The 25924-nt window shown below is 41.3% G+C and overlaps 1 protein-coding gene across 2 annotated transcripts in view; it reads left to right on the top strand.

Moving 5' to 3' along the window:
* The first annotated feature begins 225 nt into the window (after positions 1-225).
* gbf1 (golgi brefeldin A resistant guanine nucleotide exchange factor 1) overlaps positions 226-25924 on the top strand; it is a 168245-nt gene continuing 142546 nt past the window's right edge. For both annotated transcript variants that reach the window (XM_061745784.1, XM_061745783.1), the window contains exons 1-3: positions 226-487; positions 11810-11914; positions 12177-12243. In XM_061745784.1, the coding sequence (XP_061601768.1) occupies positions 11819-11914; positions 12177-12243 (163 nt within the window). In that variant the 5' untranslated portion in view covers positions 226-487; positions 11810-11818. The remainder of the gene's footprint in view (positions 488-11809; positions 11915-12176; positions 12244-25924) is intronic.

The raw sequence follows: 25924 nt of genomic DNA, 5'->3' as shown, positions 1-25924 counted from the left end.
CGTTTCATAAAATTAGATGACAAAAAGAGTTTACATTTTAATTACACTAAAACTGTGGTACTCTGACAAATTCTTGTAGCACAAAGCCCAAATCACACTTAAAAATATAGATGTAGCAACACGTCAATCAAAGTGCACTAGTCATGCTCGGCTGAGCCGCAATGCTTCTCCATAGGTGTAGCAGCCTGTCAATCAAAGGTGACTAGTCAAGCTCGGTTGAGCCGCACTGCTTTTCCACGTCAGTGTGTTTACCAGCCGTATGACAGGACCGGAAGTGGCTCATTTACTCATTTATATTACCCTTTTCTGCTAATCGAATGAAAAGGGCAGTATCTGGAGATCATAGGCGATCACCCAGTGGAATGCCCGAGGTTTCCAGGTGGTCTGTTGTGTCGCAGGGAGCTGAACTTTGGTCTGGCTAGCCTGCTAGCTGTCTGAGCTAGTTAGCTCCTCCAGGATCGGTCTGCTACAGAGAAGCAGCACAAAGGTAAAGTATATTCTTATTTAGGGGTTAAATAACACCAACACGGAGTTATCACGGCCGTTTGGCTTAAAATGATCAAGGAGAGAGAGAAAAGTGTGAATACTACAGACAAATGAGCCTCACGTTAGCTGATTGGAGCTGGAGCTAGCTGGCAGCTCTCTGGTTAAAGAACAACTTTATACTTTATACTGAAGAGCTTTACACTCCCACACTGGTAGAGAAACTAGATTCATACTCTCAGACTTGTAAAGAAGAACTTTATACTCCCAGACCTGTAAAGAAGAGAGCTTTATACTCCCAGACTTGTAAAGAAAATAGATTCATACTCTCAGACTTGTAAGGAAGAACTTTATACTCTCAGACTTGTAAGGAAAATAGATTCATACTCCCAGACTTGTAAAGAAGAGAGCTTTATACTCTGACTTGTAAAGAAAAGAGCTTTATACTCAGACTTGTAAAGAAGAGAGCTTTATACTCTGACTTGTAAAGAAAATAGATTAATACTCTCAGACTTGTAAAGAAAAGAGCTTTATACTCTCAGACTTGTAAAGAAAAGAGCTTTACAATCTCTGACTTGTAAAGTTGGGGCTCAGTTAGTTTTCATTTGTAAAATGTCAGAATAAAGACCGAATTTTATTTCTTAAATGACTCTCGTTAAAATCAGAAGTTTACATCCCCTAAATTGAGTTTCTTTTTAGATCTTGGAGAATTCCCCATGATCTTTTGACATTTGAACCTACTGATAGAATAGCTGACATACAGTCTGGTATTTTCCACAACATAAGGCGCATCGTATTATAAGGCGCACCTTCAATAAATGGCCTATTTTAAAACCCTCTTCATATATAAAGCAAACTGCATTATAAGGTGCACGGAGTATACAGTAAGATACCGTACTGTAGTGGCTGGGGTTGAGTTACGCATCTACCTGATGGAGCTGCGCTACAGGAAATGCTACAAAATGCTACAGCAAATCCAAAAAAAAACTAAACACAAGAGTAAAAGTCCATATGAAATCCCTACTAGAGAGTGGAGCTCCGACGAGGACTTACTGCCGCAGTTCTGCACAACCCACGTCTTCGGCTACCTTGTTTGCGGTGTGAGCGCCTGCACTTCGGAACAGTTCCGTTGTTATAAGTCGTTGGAGTCTCATGTGCAGTTCACTAATGGATGCAGGAGCTTCAGATCATAAAGCTGGCAAACAGTGGGAACAAAAGTTAAACTATTAGCGATCTTTTCCCCACGTATGTTATGTTGCGGAGCTGTTGCAGCCACAACACCGCAATGGGTTACCATGGTTACAGAATAATGGAAAGTAACGATTACAAGTAAGACACAACGAACAGGGAGCACATCTGTACACAGCGCGCAGTGGTCCGAGAAGCTAAGGTAGCATCCAACATGGCGGCTCCGCCAAGTGATGACGTCAAAACGACCAAGCCCTATTAACGAAATAAAAACCAGCTTTCTGAAAACTTTTTTCACTCCCAAAACAAACGCAGAGGGGAACTTTTCCAGTTCATTCCCCATCCCCGAGAAATCTTCTTCCGTGTCGGAACAGAACAGCCGGGCGAACACAGAAACATCCGATGGTCTCGGCTACGTCTCGTCACAGTCGCCATGATGCGAGTCAGCGTCGCTGCTGTTGTCTTGAACGTCGGTGACGATTCCTGCCGGTTTTAGCGCTGTTACTTCAGCGACACCGACTACCGTACCCACAATCCCCCTGACTACAGTAACAGTGATTACCCTAATGAACCTATACACAAATCCGGCGACCGGTTTGTGTGTGCCGCCATCTTGCGGCGGCGCCATTGCTGCGGTGGCAGGTGTCAATCAATTCATGATGCTCTTATTGTAACCTGACGCTCTACAGCGTCATGAATAGCTGGATTGATGATGTTAGACAGTGGCCTCCCATAAGTAATGAAGGTATCTTAAAATGATGCTGATGTTAATTTATAAATAATGATTTGTTTGAGCAATAAGCAGGAAAGAATAGAGGAATAGGGAGATAAGGGAGTGTATGATTAAACACTGTCATATAGCATAGTTACGTGTGCTGATGTTAGCAAGCTAGCAGCGTGACATTTAATCATTATGGAAAGGCTACGTGATTTAAAAAAAACAACAACAACAACAACACCTGTTTATGTTTTGTTTTATTTTAGGTATCCAAGAATATTTTATTGATCGCCTGGCGTCTGATGACCAAAAAAAACGCAATTACAGGTCTCTAATTGAAGGGCAGAACTATCTCAGCTCTGGATGATACAGAATACATACATACATAACCCCAATCTTCAGATAAAACTAGTTTGTTGAGGAAAAGATATTAACTTTATTTGTAGCTGCAGAGGAAAAAAATAATCTCACGAGGAAAACAAAAATATTGCTCACGCCTCGGAGCCTCTTCAGCATAATATAGCAGTCAAAAAAAAAGAAAAGAGAAGTAAGAGTGATACAAAACATGTACTGTATGTTGTACTATTATAGTCATTCATTGAAACACATGGTGAGTCAAACATTTACCAAAGCAGCTGCCAAACATTTTTCATTTCATTTCATTTTTTTTTGAAAGTCCGTCCTGTCTTCATTCGCTATCAAAAGAAATGCACGCAACGGGACAGGAGTTTTCCGATGATACAAATACATTAAGAGAGCCTGGCAGGGAGCGGAGGAGCGGAGCCGCCACCGCAGTAATGGCGGCCGCTTGACTTCCGGTTTTTGCTGGATTCGTGTTTATAAGGCGTGCTGTTGGTTTTTGTGAAAATTAAAGGCTTTATGTGCACCTTATAGTGCGGAAAATACGGTAACTTGAGTTATTTGAAGGAACACCTGTGGATGGATTTTAAGGCACGCCTTCAAACACCAAGGCCTCGTGTCATCACATCATGGGGAAATCAACTAAAGACACCAGGAAAAGGATTGCACACTTTCACAAGTCTTGTTCATCCTTGTGTAGAATTTCCAGATGTCTGAAGCTCCTGTGTCCATCTCTTCTAACAATAATACACACGTATAAACAGCATGGGAGTGCACAGCCAGCATATCACTCGGAAAGAAGACTGTTTGTCTCAGAGATGAACGAGCTTTGGTTTTGAAACTTGCAAGCTAACCCCCCCCAAAAACAGGGGGAGAGTGTCATTATTCAAAGTAAAACCTGTTCTGTACCGACATGAGCTGAAAGAGCAGGTAAGAACAGAAATCCACTGCTCTGAAACAAGGAAACAATTAGTCTGCAGTTGCACATGAAGAAAAGATCAAACAAATTAACTGTTGTTCAGGAGGAAAAAGAGGAAAATTTGCACCATTATGACATGTGGGGGTAACTGCATCACGATTTGGAGCTGCTTCGCTGCAGTTCCACCAGTTATGTCAAAGGGAATGGAAATGTATATATCTGCCATTTTACAGCTCAGAGCATACTTCAAATCCTAGTTCCCACATGGACATCTTAAGTGGCGTAAGGCTGCTTTCAGATCTTTGGCCTGATTGTTTTGTTCCGATTCAGGGGCTAAATTGATACAGTTGTTTCGTTTTTCGTTTGTAGCGTTTGTGTTCACAAGGCAACCGTCTGTTAGAGATGCACCGATCAGGATTTTGAGGGCCGATCACCGATCACCAAAATCAGTATCTGCCAATCCTGATATTGCCGATCACTGATCACAGCGTGAAATCCATGAATTCGTCAATATTGTTGTCTCATGTACACAACAGACAACACTGACATTGTATTATTAGGTATAAAAATTAGGAGATGAGAAAGTATCATGAATTGACTGTTTTATTTCAGGCTGAGGCAACGTGTAATATTTCACCCACTAGAGACGACTCAGTAGTAGTAGTTTACTAGCTTCAGCTTTCTTGTGGCAATAATTATGTGTACAACACAACATGTGCTTTGAATAACCCGAAATTGCTCATATTCAGGTTTATAAAAACCCCAATATGAGCCCTGGGTTACTCCTTTTAAAACGCGAATATTGGGTCATGTAAACGCCAAACGGAATATCCTCATCAAACGGAACAGGAATTTGTTTTCTGCACATGCTCTGTTCACAAGGAATCCTCGTCTTTTGAGTCCAGGAAGTTCTTATAAACACGGAGAAACCAAGACCAGGAGGAGACTAATCACTTCATAAATGTAATGAAGGATATGAACATTATATATATATATATATATATATATATATATATATATATATATATATATGAACCGGGATAGCCAGATTTACATGAAGGTGAGAAAAAAGTTGCGTGAAGCAGCATTTGTTTTGAATATGGATACAGGAAGAAGAAGCGGAAATGACAGGAATTGTGTCATGATGTTCTCCGCGCGTCGCTGGTTTGTTCCAGATATCCCGAATGATTAATTACCATGTAAATGGAATATTCCCAATGTTTCAGTAACCGGAATATTAGCAATAACCTGAATTTTGACTGCATGTAAACGTAGTCACTGGTGAAGCGACTGACACAATTGTCGTCCTGCATGAGGGTTAGGGTTGGATGTGACTGTAGTGCTGGGCGGTATGACCAAAAATTTATATCACGGTATTTTTCAAAATTATATCTGTTTCACGGTATATCACGGTATTTTTTTTTTTCATGCACAACTGGGTGTTAACCACATTTTCTAATGATTTGGAAAGGAATTGCTGCAGTAAATTGGCTTAGAATTGCCTATTTTAACAATACCGAACATGGTTCTTCACTGTTTTTCATTTATTTTGCCAATTTTTTCACCATTGCATATATCAAATAAATTTGATTTAGGCATGCTTTTCAAAGAGAAAAATCTTTTACAAAATTACAAGGTAGAAAATATTTATTGAACATAAAAAACTAAACATTTTTTAATTTCCCAGCATTATGTTGTTTTGGTTCCACCTCCTGGTGAATGTTAGGTAAAATTCTTATTTGGTTACTTTTTGGTTGGCCAACGATTTATGTTTGTGGTGCGCAACCGGTACGGGAGCGGCCAGTCTATTTCCTTATATCACAATATCACACTTTTTTTCCCCACTTATTCCACCGAACACTGAAAGTGTTTTTTTGCCATTTTCGGCCGAACAATTCCGGTTACCGAACAATCGGTGCATCACTACTGCTAAACAGTCCCCTCACAAACAGTGTCCAGGGGCGCTACGTTCCGCCGCGCCGCGTTCCCAACGTTGTGTACGCTACTGTACATACTCACCGGTATAACGGTATATGAAAAATTCATATCATAAGAAAAATAAACACCGGTATTCAGTATGAACCGGTATACCGCCCAGCACTATGTGACTGTCCGGTGGGCATTTATCAGTGAAATATTTATAACTCAGCAGCGCGTAACAGGATCCAAGCAGCTAACGACGCGTTTAAACCCGATGTCTTCTACAACAGAAATGATGATCAAGGCTTATGAATCCATTACCTTACGATGTAGTTTTTATTATTTTATTATCGGCCGATACTGATCGATCGGTGCATCTCTATCTGAATCCCAGTTTGTTTTTGTTCTACATTGCAATAACAAGTATTTAAATTATTGTCCATTGACTTTTAAAGCACAGTGGAATGCATTTCTCAAATTTTATTAATTTTTATTAATCCCACCATGAGGAAATTCACTGTTTGCAGCGCTTATAGTACATACATTTGGAAAAAAGGAGGTAAATAAAGTGCACTAGTTATTCAGAACACAAGGCTGAATATGTGCCAAAATAACGTATATTTTTTCACTGTTGCATTGTTTTTATGAGCCAAAACGTGATTGGTTGCAGAGGTGCAGCATTGTTACGCTAGGGAATCCAGTTTTCTGCTCAGAGTTGCACAATCAGTTTTGAGCCTGTCATTGTGACCCTGCATTCTCAAGTCTACCTTTCAGGCCATCATCCTTGTGTTATTTTGAATAGACTGCCCACTGTGAATTTCAAAGAATGTGGCCTTGGCCACCCAGTCTGTGTAGTCATAAATCTTATTGTAAAATAAGAGTCTTATCTGGCGTGACTTTGATGACACAAGAAAAAGAGGTTAATCCAACCATTTTGAGCTGCACTGCTTGTCAAACATGAACACTGTGTCGGTTCTATTCTGTTTGGTTATCCATATTGGTTTTACACATTGTCAAGCTGTCATTGTTTAGTTTTTTGATTCTATAAGCATTTTAGTGTAACAGTCCTCAGACTTTGACTTTAAGCTTGACGAGTTTAATTTTCTTCTTTCTTTAAACAGCTTCAGACTTATTTTAGATTTTCCGTATTTGTAGATGACATAATGTAACTGTACCATTCAACATACTAGTTTATAATATATACTATGAATAAGGTGAGTGTATATCAGAGTTGGGAGCGATCCTGCTTGCCTGTCTCCGACACTGGCAGATCAAAATCTACCCACTACGTGATTATTCTTTACCAGCAACAAAAACTCCAATATTTGAGCGCAAATGTTTAGACAAATTAGGTTTTCTTTTATATATATTTTAAACTTTTAGTAAGAAAAAGACTTTGTTCCTCCTGGAAATGGCCGTCTCTTCTGTGCGATCTTGTCCGTCTGTGCTTCAGTCACCTGACGGCCTTCATGGCAGCCCGGGGTACTGACCTTCCCTGGGCCGTTTTCTGGCCATGTACATGGAACTTTGATGACTTTTATTGTTTTGAAGGTTGTGTTTTTTCATTTCTTCTTGAGGAGAGATTTTCCATTTACTTGATCTCGGGGTGTCCTGACAGCCAGAACATATGGCGCTTTTCCACTAGCACCTACTCAGCGCGACTCCACTCACCTCGCCCTCGTTTCTTTTCAACACCCAGATCAGAAGTAGGAGGTTGGAGTGAAGCTGCTGTGATGTATTTGATTGTGTATCTAAATGAAGAAGACAACAACACTAAAGATGTAGAACCTGGAGGAGATGATAGATGTGCTGCTGGGTCTGTGGCTTGTGTTTGATATCAAGTTAAAAAATGAGAGAGAAAGAACCTTCAAGTGGCAACGCTTTTTTTTTTGTTTGTTAGTCTCTGCGTTGCTGAAAAGTCAGCTGGAGCCGTGAGCAGCTATGAAGAGACAGAGCTCCTGGTAGATCTGGTTGTTCCTTATCTCCGTCTAGATCCCTTTTTAATTCTCTCCTCAGCACCAGGTTTATGAACATCTGCACCTCAGAGTTGGATTATGAAACAGACTTTTGCTGCCATTTCCTGTTGAATAAAATGAACAAGAATCCGTCAGTCTCTTTCTCTGATGTCACATCCTGACTCAGACGTCTGACTCCAACCCCCCGACCAATCGGTGGCCTGTAGTGTGATGACGTCAGATACAGCCGACTCAGCAGCTTATAACCTCGGCAGAATAGTTACAGAAAAAGTATCTACTCGGCACGTTAGACCCCTGGTGGAAAAGAACCAAACCGAGGTGAGTCGGGCTGAGTAGGTACTAGTGGAAAAGCGCCAATAGTCTGGCTTGTCTTTTCATACAACAACCCCTTGTAGGATTCACTGCTGTTAGACTTACCCAATTTGGACACCCAGATTTTTGATTTTTTGTTCTTAAGTTTGCAAATAGTTCACAGAATTTAGTGCTCTCATTTACACGTGGCCCTGAACCTCACCTGCAGTAAAGCTTCTGGTCATTTTAGCTGTGAAGGGGACGATAGCCTGCCAGCCTCAGCTCTGTGACCAACTTTTCATTACCGGTAATGAGAAGTTGGCACAAAAAACCCCAACTAATTCTTAACTAAGTTGCCTTCCAACCGGTGTACTTTTATTGTCCTCAGTTTCACATTAGTAACTCTACCTCTCCTCTCAGCGTGGAGTATGTGTGTAATACTGTAGTACTTTGTTTATATACAAAGAAATAGGCTGAAAGTAACAGCGTTTGGTGTTTGGCATGTTTGTTTTTTCATCCTTTTTTTCTGCTTTAGATTCAAATGAAGTTAAAGCATGCTTCTCTGTTGCCACGGTAACCCATTGTGTCTCACGTGAGAGGTCTGGGTGAAACAAATGGACTCGTTCTGAATGTCAAAGGTTGCCCTGTAACCATTTATTTTCTTAGTTTGACGTGCACGACTTGTGGGTGCTGAGGTTATGGTTGCTCCGCCAACCCACATCAGATTTTTAGAATATTAGGTCAGAATCAGATTTTCCTGACTTGCCGTTTACATTGTGTATTACAATAATTTTGATGTGTCTATTCAGATCTCATCTGTGTGTCCTTGATGATGCTCCCCACTCCTCATGGTTGCTATGGTAACCTGCATGCATAGGACAGATCTAAACAAGCCAAAAAGGCGGGTAGTAATATCCAGTTACTGGTTCATCTTGCAAATGGTAATATGGAGCTGTGTTGCAAAGCTTCTACAATTTAAAACCAAGTGCCAGCGATGGAGGAACGTTCTGTGCACTAACTTTATTTTATGTCGATTGTCTACGCTAGTAAAGCACAGTGCATGAGACAGGTACAGTGGGACAAAAAAGTATTTGGTCAGCCAATTGTGCAAGTTCTCCCACTTAAAAAGATGAAAGAGGCCTGTCATTTTCATCATAGGTTCACTTCAACTATGAGAGACAGACAGAATGGGGGCAAAGAATCCAGGAAATCACATTGTAGGATTTTTATTGAATGAATTGGTAAATTCCTGGGTAAAATAAGTATTTGGTCACCTACAAAATGATTTGTGGCTTTCACAGACCTGTAATTTCTTCTTTTAGAGTCTCCTCTGTCCTTCACTCGTTACCTGTATTAATGGCACCAGTTTTAACTGGTTATCAGTGTAAAAGACACCTGTTTTAACTGGTTATCAGTATAAAAGACATCTGTTTTAACTGGTTATCAGTGTAAAAGACACCTGTCCACAACCTCAAACAGTCACACTCTAAACTCCACTATGGCCAAGACCAAAGAGCTGTCAATGGACGTGAGAAACTAAATTGTATACCTGCACCAGCTGGGAAGACTGAATCTACAATAGGTAGCAGCTTGGAGTGAAGAAATCAACTGTGGGAGCAATTATTAGAAAATGGAAGACGGACAAGACACTGATAATCTCCCTCCATCTGGGGCTCCAAGATCTCACCCCGGGGGGTAAAAATGATCACAAGAACGGTGAGTAAAGATCCCAGAACCACACGGGGACCTAGTGAATGACCTGCAGAGAGCTGGGACCAGAGTAACAAAGGAACCATCAGTAACACACTACGATCAGGGATCAGATCCTGCAGGGCCAGACGTTCCCCTGCTGAAGACAGGACATGTCCAGGTCTGAAGTTTGCTAGAGAACATTTGGATAATGCACAAGAGGATTGGGAGAATGTTATATGCTCACATTAAACCAAAATAGAAGTTTTTGGTGGAAATATAACTTGTCATGTTTGGAGGAGAGAAAGCTGAGATGCATCTGAAGAACACCAAACCTACTGTGAAGCATGGGGGTGGAAACATCATGCTTTGGGGATGTTTTTTTACAAAGGGACCAGGACGACTGATCCGTGTTAAGCCTGGGATATACTTGCTGTTGGTGCTTGCGTTCGCGTCCGTTCACATCCGTTCTCGTGCACCACCAACCGCAACGTCGCTCGCGTAGTACGCAAGGAGAGCGCGTCGTACCGGCGGTGACGGATAGGGGGCAGTAAGCAGAGCAACAGTTGGAAAAGTGATTAAATATTTAGTAGCAGCAGTAGTAGCAGGTTAGAACAACTAACAAGTTAAAATGACACCATTGGATGAAGAGGAGATTATAACATTGCTTTGGTTGCGATCTCGGCAAAGGAAACAGCACCAGCGACCTCCGCGTTGTCACTTGGTATCAGACCGGGACCAGCTGGTATCAGACCGGGACCAGTTGGTATCTGACCAGCTGGTATCTGACCGGGACCAGTGCCACTCGTGGCCACAGCAAGAACTGCAGGTCGCGTACGCCTTCAGTGTCTTTTGGAGAACGTGCACGTCGACACGTCAAATGAATGCAGGATACGCGTGGCGTGGGACCAGTGCCACTCGTGGCCACAGCAAGAACTGCAGGTCGCGTACGCCTTCAGTGTCTTTTGGAGAACGTGCACGTCGACACGTCAAATGAATGCAGGATACGCGTGGCGGCCATGATGTGTACGCAGTCTGAACTGCAAGTATATCTCAGCCTTAAGGGAAAGAATGAATGGGGCCATCTATGGTGAGATTGTGAGTGAAAACATCCTTCCATCAGCAGGGCATTGAAGATGAAATGTGGCTGGGTCTTTCAGCAGGACAATGATCAAAACACATCGCCCCGGCAACGAAAGAGTGGCTTCATAAGAAACATTTCAAGGTCCTGGAGTGGCCTAGCCAGTCTCCAGATCTCAACCCCATAGAAAATCTTTGGAGGGAGTTGAAAGTCCGTGTTGCCCAGCGACAGCCCCAAAACATCACTGCTCTAGAGGAGATCTGCATGGAGGAACGGACCAATCACTGCTCTAGAGGAGATCATGGAGGAACAGACCAATCACTGCTCTAGAGGAGATCTGCATGGAGGAACGGACCAATCACTGCTCTAGAGGAGATCTGCATGGAGGAACGGACCAATCACTGCTCTAGAGGAGATCTGCATGGAGGAACGGACCAATCACTGCTCTAGAGGAGATCATGGAGGAACGGACCAATCACTGCTCTAGAGGAGATCTGCATGGAGGAACGGACCAATCACTGCTCTAGAGGAGATCATGGAGGAACGGACCAATCACTGCTCTAGAGGAGATCATGGAGGACTGGACCAAAATACCAGCAACGGCGAGGGAAACCTTGTGAAGACTCACAGAAAACATTTGACCTCTGTCATTGTCAACAATGGGTATATAACATAAGTACTGAGATTAACTTTTGTAATTGACCAAATACTTATTTTCCACTATAATTTGCAAATACATTCTTTAAAAATCAGACAATGTGATTTTTCTGGATTTTTTTTGAAAGTTACATTGTGCTGCTTTAAGATATACCTGTGATGAAAATTACAGACCCCACTCATCTTTTTAAGTGGGAGAACTTGCACAACTGATGTCTGACTAAATACTTTTTTGCCTCACTGTAGGTTGCCCGTTAAGTAGTTTTTTCCACTCTGGTACATTTGTCACATTGAAAATGACACAAAAGAGCAACTGGGTTTAGGTTGCGATTCAACTGAGCAAATCATATTGGGAACATGTTTGAATTGAACTTTCATAGTATGGTTTTGTTGCACGAACAAGCCATTGAAACGAGAGAATTGCAGTTGTTCCACAGCAACATATAAAATAATTGTTAGATTACTTGATTACCAAACTAATTGTATTTTGCAGCCCTAATCTTCTGTGATTGTCTTTCTTTCTTCAGACAGGCAGCATGGTAGACAGGAGAATCTACATTGTCCAAGGGGAAATTTCCACTGTTGTTGGAGCTATAAAGAGGAACTCTAGATGGAATACTCATACTTCACTGGTAAGTTGTATTTACTGGTTAGAACCGAGTTAAGTGTCAGCGTGGAATGCAGCAACGCATACTGTGCTTGACAAAGATCTCTGGTGTGTCTAGAGGAGTGTTTACCTGGCATTGTTTATGTAATAATTGTTCCAGGTCAAGCTCTGTGTCTCTAGAAAGAGCCTGGAGACGACTTGTTTTGTAATAGATGCTACATAAATAAAATTGAATTGTCTTCCTTTGCAGTCTTCATGTTCTCAGTATTTTGTGTGTCTCCTTCCAGGACGAAGAACAGGACCCCTTACTCAACAGCTTTGGCCATCTCAAGGAAATACTCAACAGCATAAAAGGTATGTTGAGCTGGAAGAGGCACGGTATTCTTTTGGAGTGGTGAGATCTATGTGATCTATAATATATTTAAATTTCTTTGTAGAAAGGCGCTTTATGAAAATAAGTCCATTTACTTGTATTAGTTTGCAGCGCAGTCTTGCCACATCCAATATGGCGGCGACGTCAGTAGGCGATGCAATGTGCTGATTGGCTCTCCAGAAACGCTTTGAAACCCGTGCCAAAGATCGCTGATTGGCTCTTATTATTGGCACGTCAAAACAGTGCCATAATTCGTAGTTGTAAAAAAAGTTTGTAGCTTTGTATATCCAATGTTGCACACAAATGAGTTAATTCCACAGCTACAAAAATATTTTTTGCACATGCACAAAATATTTTTTGCAAGTACAAATATTTTTTGCAAGTACAAATATTTTTTGCACACGCACAAAATTTTTTACAAGTACAAAGTTTATTTACAGATACAAAATATTTATGGCTTTAATTTGAGCCCATAGAGATCTGCTTAAATGTTCACACAGCTGCTTGAATTACGGCTTTCACAAAGACTCATTCAGCAACGTTCAGCTTAGGAAGTCATCTGGTTTCATTTGAAATATATCCACTCAACCAAAAAAAATAGAAAAACAAATATAGATATTAAAAAGAAAAGGTAAGAGATTACAAATCAATAAGAACATCATTCATATTACTGTGTATAACTCAAGCTGTATGACTGCCCTGGTGATTTATTCACCGTCTTTTGATTGGTTCCTCTCTTCTGTTTGGGCTGCTATCTGCACAGTTGCTGCTTACGTTGAAACAGCAGTGTTTGTAGCAGGAATTTCTGCCATTGAATTAGATTTTCTACAGTCCAAAGGCACGTGTATGTGATGAACGGTTTGCCTCTGAAAAGATCTGCAACCGTCCAAAATCCCCCTTTCACATAACTCAAAGCAGATCAATTACAATACATTCAAAAATAACACTGGGATGTTTTTTCCCAATCACAGCACAAAGTACTTTGTACCCTGGATTTACTATTTGCTTTCTTACTCTCAACTACAGTTTGCGCTGTCTTTTTTTTTTCTTTTTTGTAATTCAAAGTTTTCATTATTTTTTCATTATTGCAACATACAAAACGAACATCCAATACAACAGACAACATGGAGGTCAAAAATAGCAATAATAGTAAAAAATACAAAAATTAATATGGAAAATATGAAAATAAATGAACTAAAATTAAGACAGGCAGGTAAGTAAATAGGTAAAGGCAGGTAAGTGAACACGTCTGTCGACCAAAAGTATTAAATTTTTCTTTTATCATATAATTTTCACAACTTAATCTCCCCAGCTTCTTCTCACACGCCACTCTCTCCATCTGTGTTTTCCACAAACTCAGTGTTGGAGCTTGGAGTTCCCTCCAACACCCCAGAATAGTCCGTGCACATGTTATTAGGCCAGTTTTTAATATTCTAAAACTATATTTGTTCAACAGAGGTCCCACAGTTCTGTCTCCAAGGAGACATAGTGTTGGTGATCTGGGAAGTTCAATATTTAATGATTTGGTCACATAATCTATAACTTTTTCCCATAAGGGGAGGATGTTAGAACTACTTACGACATGAATCAAACTTCCACGGAGAGTGTATTTAAGTTAATTGTAATTAGTTGTCGGTGGAGGACAGGAGCTTATCTAAGACGCTGCCATTTCCCAGGTCTTCCTCACGTGACTCCCCAGTTCGCGCTGTAGTTCTTTATTTTTCTTGCTGCTGTTGCTGTTGTTTTTAGGTCTCTGTTACAGGTGAGTTAGCAGCGTTGCTGCACGCCCCTTTTCTTTTTCTTAATATAGTCCTTGATGTAAGGAACGTTCAATTGTCTTATCAGGTTCGTTGTGTTGAAATTCTTTTGTAACTCTCCTCTTCATGGATCCTCCTTTGGACACTCCTTGCAAACTGCAAATTTGTTGTCCTTTTCGGACATTGTGAAACTCCCATACCGGCCACGCCTTTTCAGTGTTGATGTTTTGTAGAGACGGCCACGCCCCCTTCGGTCTCGGTCTGAGATATGGGAACGCATCCCTGTTGGTGGTTTGGTGTTGTAAACGTCATCTGATCGGCCCGCTTTGAACCATTTTCAGAACTCCGATCATAACCAGTAGGGGCACGATAGGTCGGTTCATCTCTACTTTCCACTACACGTCACTTGTACTTGCCACCATTTTCTCTGTTTACAGATTTCTGCGCAAGTGTGCATGCCCAATGCGTTGCCACTTGTTTCTGCTTGTTTCCATCACAGCGCCACTAACAGGCCTGGCATGGATTTCACATGAGTACATTCATGTGGACACACATTTACTGACTCATCTCTGTCTTTATGAACGTTTTTGAATTGATAAGCATCTCGTGTTCATGTGGATATATCCTTAATCTCTCCAGAGTTATGCGTTTGCCTATGTGAGATACGAAAACATCAGTATCATTGTTGAATATTGTTTTTCACAGTGGCCTAATTGCTCCGTCACTATTCTAGCTGAGGTTTAAAGATGAACCTGACATTAAACCTATGTAAATGTATCTCAACCCTACATACGAATTTTGTTAATATTTACCTGCCTTTAGGCCCATGCAACCAAAGAAATCAATGAAATACACTTAAAAGACAAATAATTGTGTGTAGGGTACACTGACTCTTGACGGGCTAATCTCAAAGTCATTATGTCTCTCACAACCCTGAAGTTGGTTTTGATTTTTAGCTTCTGATGCTGTAGTGCCCTTTTGGTATGATTTTAAGGGAATAATAGAATCCTGATTTAGTTTATGTCTGATAACACAGCACAAGTATCTACAACTATGTGATTCCATTGGCTTTAGTATTGCAGTTCTTCCTCAGTTGATCTGTTTTAGACATAATTCTTAAGACTTTCTTTAATGTGACCACACAGTCAGTGAGAATGGTAAGTGATCACCTCCTAACTGGAGTGTCTATAGAGTGGTGCTGTTTGTAAGCCCCTCTTCTCCTCTGAGAGAACCATGCTGGCTCTCAGGGCAATCTTGCATGCCTTTGCGATGAGAGTCCTGGCAGCTCCCAAAGGCCAACAGTTCCTCTTGTAGAAGATGTGAGCAATGGGAAAGATGCAACACATGGAGCCGTGAAGTACGCCCCCACCGCTCCGGTCCTCCACCAGGGAATGCCTCTGCCCCTGAGATGGACAGGCGCTGCTGGCTGACGAGGAATTCACTATGCTGGTTAACCCAACTTTTTTCTTTGCCTATAGATGATTCTCTCCCCCCAGTGAATCACCAGAAACATGCTCTCCTCTTATATCCTTGGTCCTGTTACTGTACTTGACCAGAGTGGAAGTTAAACATTTATACCCCTTTGGACATTTGCATGCAATAACAAGCTCATGTCAATGACTTTTGAAGGCGTTGTTCCATCCTTGAGCATAAAAATCTCCTGTGCATCCAGCTTTTCAGAGGCTGCGTCTGTGGCCTGATAGACAAATAACCACAGCAGAGCTACAATCTGGTCTTGAGCTTATCAATTTGTTTTGTTTTCCAGTAGAATAAGAGCCTAATAGATCTCTCTAGCTGTGCCTTCCATACATACACAGGCTATTTTGGTGGAAAGTCTTACAGGTGGGCTGTATTTTGCTGCTGCCTTGAGCCTTCGCAGTGGCCCAGCTGTCTGCTTAATGAAAGCTCAGTAATTTCATTCATTCAGCTGTGTATCTCTGCTCCCTCTAACAGCAGCCAACCAGCAACGGAAGTATGAATTGGTCCCCACAAGGTTTCTCAGCTCCTCTCTTTTTTTCCATCTTTTTCTTTAGCTCGCCCCATCTGTTTGAGGACTTCAGTACTTCTGCGCTTTTGTTCTAATGAAACTGGTGTGATTGACAGGACCATGTGCCATGGAGGTGGAGAGTGTTGCAGCTGGAAGTATATCATCTGCAATTTTAGTTGGGTAAATATAGCAGGGAGTCTTGTCAAGCAGAGAGATGAATTGTTCTGGGAAAGGAAGTGTTGTCTCTCTTTTCTTAAAGCAGGAAAAAAAAACTGTATGCAGTTCTTTCTGGTGAGCTGAACAATGGCAGCACAGTGGTGGAAGGGGCAGTGATGGACCATGTGTTGTAATGCCTCAGCTCCACCTTGCTCAGTCAGCCAAGCAAATCAGTCTCAGGAAGTGGGAGTCTTCTCTCTGATTTAAACGGCATGGTTTGGATTGAGCCTGATGTCTAATGCCCCATCCCTAACCTCATTAGCGCCGTATAATTGAGTGCTTTCCACAACTCTGTGGCCAGCATCTGTCTGGACATGTGGACTGACTTGCAAAAAAACAGAGACGGTGATGTTTTTGTGTGCTACAGGGATACTTCTCAAGTTCGTAAAACACAGTACATTCTGTTCAAAATTTAGAAAAAGTAGAAAAGAAAAAAAAGTTTTTTAGTTTCCAGAAATAAGGGAAAACAAAATGTTGAAAAAAAAATGGGAGAAAGAAAAGGAAAAAACAAAGTTACTTGTTTCTTTTTGTGATGGAATGCTGGGAAAAAGGTGGTAAGTGGGTGGTGAGTAGGTGTACGCCGTAGTTGGAGACCCTTCACAGAAAACAATGTCGTAGCCTGACGTTCACCTCGCCAGATATGTCACTACAAATCAGGTCACCGCGAACAACGGCAAATGTGACTGCTCTGATTGGTAGCATTGTTTTTTTTCTGCTACGTACATCCGTTTACTACTTCTGCTCTTGTCATTAACAAACCTGGTAGATTGCTTTAATGTCTGGTATTAAACATAAGGTCTACCTCTCATAAAACCTGCTCCGTGCATTGCCACGTCTTAGGGTGCTTTCACACCTGTCCCGTTTAGAGCGGTTGTTTCGAAACAGGGAGCGTTTCCCCCTAAAGATCGGTTGGTTTGGTACATGTGAACACAGCAATCGCGCTCGGATCCGGGACAAAACAAGCGAGCCGAGGTCTCCTAGGAGAGGTGGTCTCGGCTCGCTGCCATTCCAGACCTGGAGCGGTTCGTTTGCAGTGAGAACAGAATCCGCACAGCAACCCACACAACTCACTCATAACCATTGTTGTTTTTCCCGGGGTACGGAAGAGGAAACTCCTTCCGCGTTCATTTCTGACCAATGAGAGAACAGTTGGTTCATGGCATTTGTTAACAGCTTTGAACTGCTACAGACGGTTGCCTTGTGAACACAAACGCCACAAACGAAAGACGAAACAACTGTATCGATTTAGCCCCTGAATCTGACCAAAACAAACGGGTCACAGGTCTGAGAGCACCCTTAGATACATACAGGAAGTAAACAAAAAGAGCTCGCCACTGCAACATGTAGCATGAAAGATAAAAACCTGTGTAGCCATCCAGTGTTTGATGGTGTAGTGATAGACTGCCACATACAGTACACATCAACAAACAAGTGTAAAGCCAACTATGACATAGGTTCTGTAAGTAGGCTGCGTGTGTAGTTGCAGCATAGAAGCATAAATTGTACTTTTAGATTACTGGTGATTTCATACAGACATATTACTCCCCCTCTTATAGAGCTGTGGACTGAAACTTCTGCTGTTTTGTTGAACGTAAAGATGTGTTTATTTCAAACACTGTCTTGTCTGCACCTACTTTGTGATCTACTACGTGACTGTGCTTGATTGTATTTCTCTTGTGACTGATAAAAGCCGCTGCTCCTTCACATTGAGAGGAGTCAGCTGAGGTGGCTTGGGCATCTGTACCGGATGCCTCCTGGACGCCTCCCTAGGGAGGTGTTCCAGGCATGTCCCACCGGGAGGAGACCCCGGGGCAGACCCAGGACACGCTGGAGAGACGATGTCTCTCAGCCGGCCTGGGAACGCCTCGGACTCCCCCCGGAGGAGCTGGAGGAAGTGTCTGGGGTGAAGGAAGTCTGGGCATCTCTGCTGAGGCTGCTGCCCCCGCGACCAGGGAACGGATAAAGCGGCGGACGATGGATGGATGGATGGATGGATGGATGGATGGATGGATGGATGGATGGACTGATAAAAGCTTAAAATCCTCTGCTCAATGTAAAATGTCATGTAATTTAGACTGGATAACGCTGTCGCATTGGACACATTGATTGACATGTAGTTGGACCAAGCCACACAAATCCTGCCTTGAAGTAGGACCAAGCGTCAAGACTTTTGTAAGCCTTCAAGCTTTGCTTCGTGTATTTCCCCGGTGTAGAAATTAAGTACATATAAATATCAGGAAACTGGATTCGTGGCCAAATATTAATGTCCATGGACCACTGGTTCTTGGTAACTATACCAAATATTAATGTCCTTGGACCACTGGTTCTTGGGGTAACTGTACCAAATATTAATGTCCATGGACCACTGGTTCTTGGTAACTGTACCAAATATTAATGTCCATGGACCACTTGTTCTGGGGGTAACTGTACCAAATATTAATGTCCATGGACCACTGGTTCTTGGTAACTGTACCAAATATTAATGTCCATGGACCACTGGTTCTTGGGGTAACTGTACCAAATATTAATGTCCATGGACCACTGGTTCTTGGTAACTGTACCAAATATTAATGTCCATGGTTCACTGGTTCTTGGTAACTGTACCAAATATTAATGTCCATGGACCACTGGTTCTTGGGGTAACTGTACCAAATATTATTGTCCATGGACCACTGGTTCTTGGGGTAACTGTACCAAATATTAATGTCCATGGACCACTGGTTCTTGGTAACTATACCAAATATTAATGTCCATGGATCACTGGTTCTTGGTAACCGTACCAAATATTAATGTCCTTGGACCACTGGTTCTTGGTAACTGTACCAAATTCTCCCCTAGTTGCAGCCGTTTTTGCTGATGTTTTGCCACTCAGTGTGAGTAAGGGGGGCTGTTCCAGTGGGGAAGTGACGTCAATGCAGACCCTCTATAAGGGTGTCCTCATTGCTGAGGTTTACAGGCAGATTCTTAACTATCATGCAATGCCATCAGGGAGGCAAACTTATTGAAACCCGGATGATTGCCCCAAGCATGGAGTCAGTGCCGTAGGAACTACCGTCAGTAATACTGGAAGATTGTTTGGCCTCCAAAGAGCTCATTAGGGGTTTTGTGGTGAGGGAAAGTTTTGGGGTGGTATATGTCCACCTGTGGTTAGTCCTCCACGTTAACAACAACCTACCTGCTGAGTTCTTTCCAAAACCTCTCTGCATCTACAAGAACTGATGACGTCTTGAAAGTAAAGGGTGTTCAATCACAGAAAATATTGATTTAATTCAGAATTTTCTTCTGCACATTCACTTTGCATATTGTAAATTCATAAAATAAGCAAATGTAACAATTTAAAAGCTATGTTTCCGTACGGAATTTCTTTATACGTGTCTAGTACTCTTGCAGAACACTGCATATTTTGTTTTAACATGTAAATTGTTTTTTTTTTTTTAAGTGAACAGAGATTAGGTGTTTTACTTGACCTCAGTCTGGTAAGATTGTATCTTATTTATAAGATACAAGATATTTGTAAAAATCAAAATAAATCTGTCTTTTATAAATATTTTATATTTTTTTGACCACACCTGAGGATACAAACTATATATGGAACAGTATTTAATTCTTGAAATATTTAATTTTCTCTCGTTTTCACCAGTTTTCCCCCTTTTTTCTATTCCGACGCCACTGAGGCTCAGCATCTCAAATCTTCAATTCATTCCTTTCACCATCCTCTCATCAACCCCTCTGCCGCAGCGGAGGTCAGCTTTTTGACAAATCTGCAGAAGAAACAGTCTGCTCTTAAATCCCTTCATTTTTATTCATACAAATACAGGTTTAGAGCCCCTCGCAGCTCCCTAGGTACATAGCCAGAATGGCCTTTTGACTGACAGCTTTTTCCTTTTTATCCACACACTAACGAAATTCACAAGCACACCTCTAATTGACTGGAATCAACAGCGCCGCGCCGGTGGCAGACATCAAGGAGTGGTGGTGGATCTGCCGACGGAGCACGCTGGAGGATGATTTGATTACTCTCCAGCTGACCTTTACAATAATTATGCTACTTTTCCCAAATGCGGAGCACAAAGCAGTGCTAATTTGGCAATCGAATTGTAGAATTATGGCAAAAATGATCCTTTTTAATCAAGCACTTTGAATCCAAGCATGTCAGCCTTGCAGGATGTTTCCCCCAGCATGATTGCTCATTCATATGTTTTTTTTTTGTCTTTTTGATATTTTCTTGTACTGTCTTTGGGTCAAAATGACCAAATTCTCCTGTCCTTCTGTCCTCCTGCTCTCTCCTTCCTTCCTTCCTTCCTTCCTTCCTTCCTTCCTTCCTTCCTTCCTTCCTTCCTTCCTTCCTTCCTTCCTTCCTTCCTTCCTTCCTTCCTTCCTTCCATTCTTCCTCCTTTTCTTCCTTCCTTCCTTCCTTCCTTCCTTCCTTCCTTCCTTCCTTCCTTCCTTCCTTCCTTCCTTCCTTCCTTCCGTCTTTCCTCCCTTCTTCCCTTCCTTCTTCCCTGACCCAAAGACAGCACAAGGGTTAAAGAATCTCATTCATATATTGGGGACAGCTTTCTAATTCTTCCTTCCTGTCGATCATGCAGTAAGAATAGGCCCATGCTGTCCCGCCTTTGTCTCAAGGTCAAGTGTGAGTGTGTGTGTGTGTGTGTGTGTGTGTGTGTGTGTGTGTGTATATGTATGTGTGTGTGCGTGCATGTGTGGGGACCGTGTCAGTCCCAGCTGTGGTCTGGCCGACACCAGCAGTCCTCTGGGGGGGTTGCAGTCCAACTATCGGGCCTGTAGTTGTTGCCCCTTCCTCCCCTCCTTCCCCCCCTCCCCTGCCATCCGATCTTTACACATATATCACTCCCCGTTCAAGCAGCAGCAGGCAGCTGAGAAATACTGAGGAGGGGACATAATTCATGTCGTTTAGCCACTTATTCAGAAATGTTTACTCATTGGGCCGTTCATAACGATGGCCTGGGCCTCGTGGCCATGCTCAGCATGCCTTCCCTGAGGCCCCAGTGTCTCCTGGCTTCCAGCTTCAGATCACAAGTTAGATTCCCATTCCTGCTGTCATTGTTATTTTTATGGCACGAGCCCAAAAAAATAAAAAGAAAGAAGACACCGGCGGCATTATTCAATTTTATGTCTTTTCAGAAGTTTTTTGTAGCTACTGCACCAAAAATGACACCCTTAACTGTGTGATGAGTATACAGGACTTACAGCTTAAGAAAACTCAAATATCCTATCTCAAAAAATTTGAATATTCTGGGAATCTTAATCTTAATCAGCAATATTAAAATAATAAAAGGCAATATTTCAGTTTATTTGTAATGAATCCAGAATGTATGACATTTTAGTTTTTTTAATTGCATTACAGAAAATAAAGAACTTTTATCACAATATTCACATTTTCTGAGACAGTCCTGTAGTGGTGCTGCAACCAGCAATTATTTCCACTGGTGATTAATCAAAATGATTACCTTTCCTTTGTGTTTTGAAGTACAGAGAATCAAATACTGAATGTTCCTTACATAGTTTGACATGTACAGTAGGTTGTGTTTCTGTCTTGTGCTGCTTAGAACGCACTATTTTAATCTTATGTTTTTGCTTTGGTCTGTGGAGGAAAAAAAAAAGTATGTAATACTATTTTTCATGAATAAATTACTTGTAGATTAATTTTAACACTAATAACGTGAGGTAATGTTTCTAAGTTTCACTTACTTCTAGATGCCCATTTTCTCTAGTGTTTCTTTAGTTCAATGACATTTTTAATGAGGTTGATGTCTAAATGTCCTCATTTGTCTCTACGATTATCTGGTATAAAGGAGTTTGTGGTAAACTCAAAGACTGCCAGGCTTCAAAACAACCTCCAATCATCACCCCTTGGCCACCGTGCTTGACGGGGGGGTACCAGGCCTTTCTGCTGGGTTTTGTTTTCACCAAACATAATTCTGGGGATCAGGACCAAACAACTCCACTTTTGTCTCATTTGTCCGGAGGATCTTGTTCCAGAAGTCTTCTGGTTTGTTGAGATGCAGCTTTGTGAACCCCAGTTGTGCTTCCATGCTTTGGTTTAGACAGAAGAGACTTTCTCCTGGCAACCCTCCCAACAATCCTTGGCGGTCCTCTTCTAATGATGCTGTCATAGACTGGGAAGATTGACAGCTGCACTGGATTATTTTTTTCACTTTCCACTGAACTAACCCTTTCCAGATTGATGTTCTGCAACAATTGCTTCTCAAACCATTGCTTACGTTGTTCCCTCTTGGCATTGTGTTAACATACACCAATATGCTCTTGAGCCGCGTTCACGTTCGTGATCAGTTCCTTCCTAATTATCAGCCATCGACTGCAGCTTCCCTTCTAATATCTTGTGGAACCAGTAAGGTGGAACTTGTATTGCCTACAGGATTCATCTGTATTTTTGGCAGCAAAAATAATTAATAATGGCATGGTTAAAACGGTTGTTTTTCATCTTACTTTTACATTATATTTTTACTGTTCATCAGTTTTCTACTTTTAGAGATTTTTTATCTACAGGACTGTCTCAGAAAATTAGAATATTGTGATTTTCTGTAATGCAATTACAAAAACAAAAATGTCATACATTCTGGATTCATTACAAATCAACTGAAATATTGCAAGCCTTTTATTATTTTAATATTGCTGATCATGGCTTACAGTTTAAGAAAATTCAAATATCCTATCTCAAAAAATTAGAATATTCTGGGAATCTTAATCTTAAACTATAAGCGCTAATCAGCAATATTAAAATAATAAAAGGCTTGCAATATTTCAGTTGATTTGTAATGAATCCAGAATGTATGACATTTTTGTTTTTTTAATTGCATTACAGAAAATAAAGAACTTTATCACAATATTCTAATTTTCAGACAGTCTTGTATATTTTTTTAAACCATGCACCTTAAAGGAGATTGCATCCAATTTCGTTGTACTGTAATGTAATTCTATTCTATTATATTCTATTATATTTTTACTGTTCATCTGATGATCAAAGTTTTCTACTTTTAGAGATATTTTATCTAAGTTGTTTGACTCTGTATTTTAAATCATTTGAATCTTCCTTTTTATTAATTCTTCTGATGATGGTGTTGTCTGACTTCTGAGAAGAAAATTCATCTCCAACCCCTTTAGCTAAAAGTCCCATTGCCAGATAACACTAGCCTCATTGATGCGTGGTTGGGATTGATTGATTGATTGATTGATTGATAGATGGGAGATACCATGGATTATGTAGGTGTTTTACAATGACAAGCATTTGGCCTGCCAGTTCCAGAAGTCCCCATACGAATGGCTGTGATTAATCGTAGCCAGTCCCTCTCTCCAGACAGGCTGCCACCTAGTGCTGGTTAGTAGCTGTAAATCTGGCCAGTTAACAGTCTTCTAACCGGGGACTGACAGGAAGGGCTTAGGCCCCGTGTGAAGAGGGGATGCAACTGTTGTCCTGTTTCAGAGGCATCAACAATGTGCTGAGTGCACAGAGACTCCCAGCAGAGGCCTATTAATCATCCTGGCAGGGGTATGTGCTGGGTGGAGGGGTGAGCTCCGGCACGGAGGGAGCTTAAGGGTTGGATGGAACGGAGGGTCCAAGGTGCGGCACAGGATCTTGATTTGCTGACGAGAAGAGTGCATAAGATGTGAACAAAACAAACTAGACCCCACGAGCTCCACAAAGTAGAAGGAAGAGGCGACGAGGTGGGCTGGGCTGAGGCCAAACAAACAACAAAAACACTGTTTTTTTAATACACAATAGTGTTTTTCCCATTCACAGAAAATGGTATTTGCCAAATAGTGGCTCTCCGCCACTGCAGGGTCGTGCTGCTATACTGCAAACTGCATGTCAATCAAGACTAGGGCTGGAACAATATATCGTGCCACGAAATTTCGCGATACAAAAACATCACAATACGTGTCGTGGAGGTGACAAACTGTAGTGCGATATTGGATTATTAATATTAATCTATTGTGTTGACTAGTAACGTGCATCTGACCACGAATCCGACCGCGCCTCGACCCGCGGACCAAAATCTTCCTCCGCTCAGAAGAAACTAGTCCCGTTTTGGTCCCGATCACGGGACTCTTGCAGGGTTTTGAGCTCTGAACTTTTACTGATGTAAGGCTGGTGTAGAGTTAAGCCTTACCTTATTAAATTAAACCTTTTTGGGGTCGTGAGTAGGATAAACACGGGGACAACTTCTGCTGAGTTCCAGTGTACTTTAATGTCCCTCAACAGTGTAGGATTTTAGAACATCAACACAGCACCTAGTGCCGTACTGTGGCGTATCACTCCGCCCAATCTAAAACACACTAATCACTACAGATAAACTGACTAGTGTCATTATAGTCCCTGATTTACATCAGAATATAAAGAATATATTTATAAAATAATCAACCCTGAATTACCAAAATAACCTTCTTAACAAAAATAAATCTCCTCTTACACTTATAAGGTGAGCATGAATCAATCTTTTTTATGATGTAAAATTGTATGTATTTATTTACTATTATTTATTTATTTAATTTTAGTTGTTACATTTCTGGAAAAGAAAAAAGTCAAATCATACATGAGAAAAACTATTCAGTTTGTGGCAAAATATTTGTACTTGTATAAACTGAAGATCATAATGCAAACCTGACATTTACTTTTAGTTCAGTTTGTGGAAAATGGTTGGCCTGGCTTTCTCTTTAAAACTTAAACAGTTATAAAGCATTACAAACTGTAACAATAGGGCAAATGCACAGCATTGTTTTGTATTTTGTGTCTTTCAAATAAAAGACCATTTTTTCCAGTCATATGTTCCTCATTCAAGGTTGTTAAAAAAATACTGCTATAATATCGTATTATGGTGTATGGTGAGATTAGTGTATCGTTACACCCCTAATCAAGACCACCTGATAAAGAATGTGGTTCATCTACCTGATCAGTGTGTCCGATGGCCTCCTGACTTTGTGGCTCTTGACTTTGAGACCTCTTGAAATAGATTACAAACACCCACTCACAACTTTTTTATGCTCAATTTATGCTACGTCCCATCAGTGTCTTTTTTACAGATATTTTTAAAGATGCAAAGCTAATTTGCCAGGAGACTTATGACAGCAGGTGAAACAGACATAATTAATCTAATATGGAATTATGTTAAATTGTACTACTGTAAAAACTATAGTTAGTTCAACAGGGCCTAGTGATGAATGCTCTTCACCAGGGAAGCATAGGATTTAAAGGTAACTTGCATCTGTGCTGTTGTTGGTTTCTCTTTTGGAAGATTTGTTTAGATGGGTCTAGCGAGCTCATTGTTATGTTTCTGAGTGAAAATACTACCCAGGCTGTATAAGAAACTTAAGCTCTAGTAAATATGGAGGACAATATCCTGACAGCTTTGGCCCATGTGGTCTAGATGAGATCAGTTCAGATCTAGTCCTTTCCAGGGCTGTCAGCTCTGAGTGCACACTGAGGATTTAGTGTTTTTCTCTGTCCAACCTTGGATTGTGGGTTAATGTTCTGTTAAGCATATTCTTACGAGGTGGTAATTGGGGTTCACCACAGGAAAGATACCCGAACTGAGACCCAGCCTGCCGTTTGCTCTTGAGCTACAGGACTTTAAGGTCAGTTTGTTTTAATAACCCACCGCTGAGTTTGGATCATCTCTAAAACAGTAGGTATTAAGTGGGTTTGGGACGTTTCAGCACCTC

The sequence above is a fragment of the Cololabis saira genome, chromosome 17 (assembly GCF_033807715.1).
Source record: "Cololabis saira isolate AMF1-May2022 chromosome 17, fColSai1.1, whole genome shotgun sequence".
Taxonomy (NCBI): Eukaryota; Metazoa; Chordata; class Actinopteri; order Beloniformes; family Belonidae; genus Cololabis; species Cololabis saira.
This window is presented reverse-complemented; position numbering and strand designations above follow the sequence as displayed.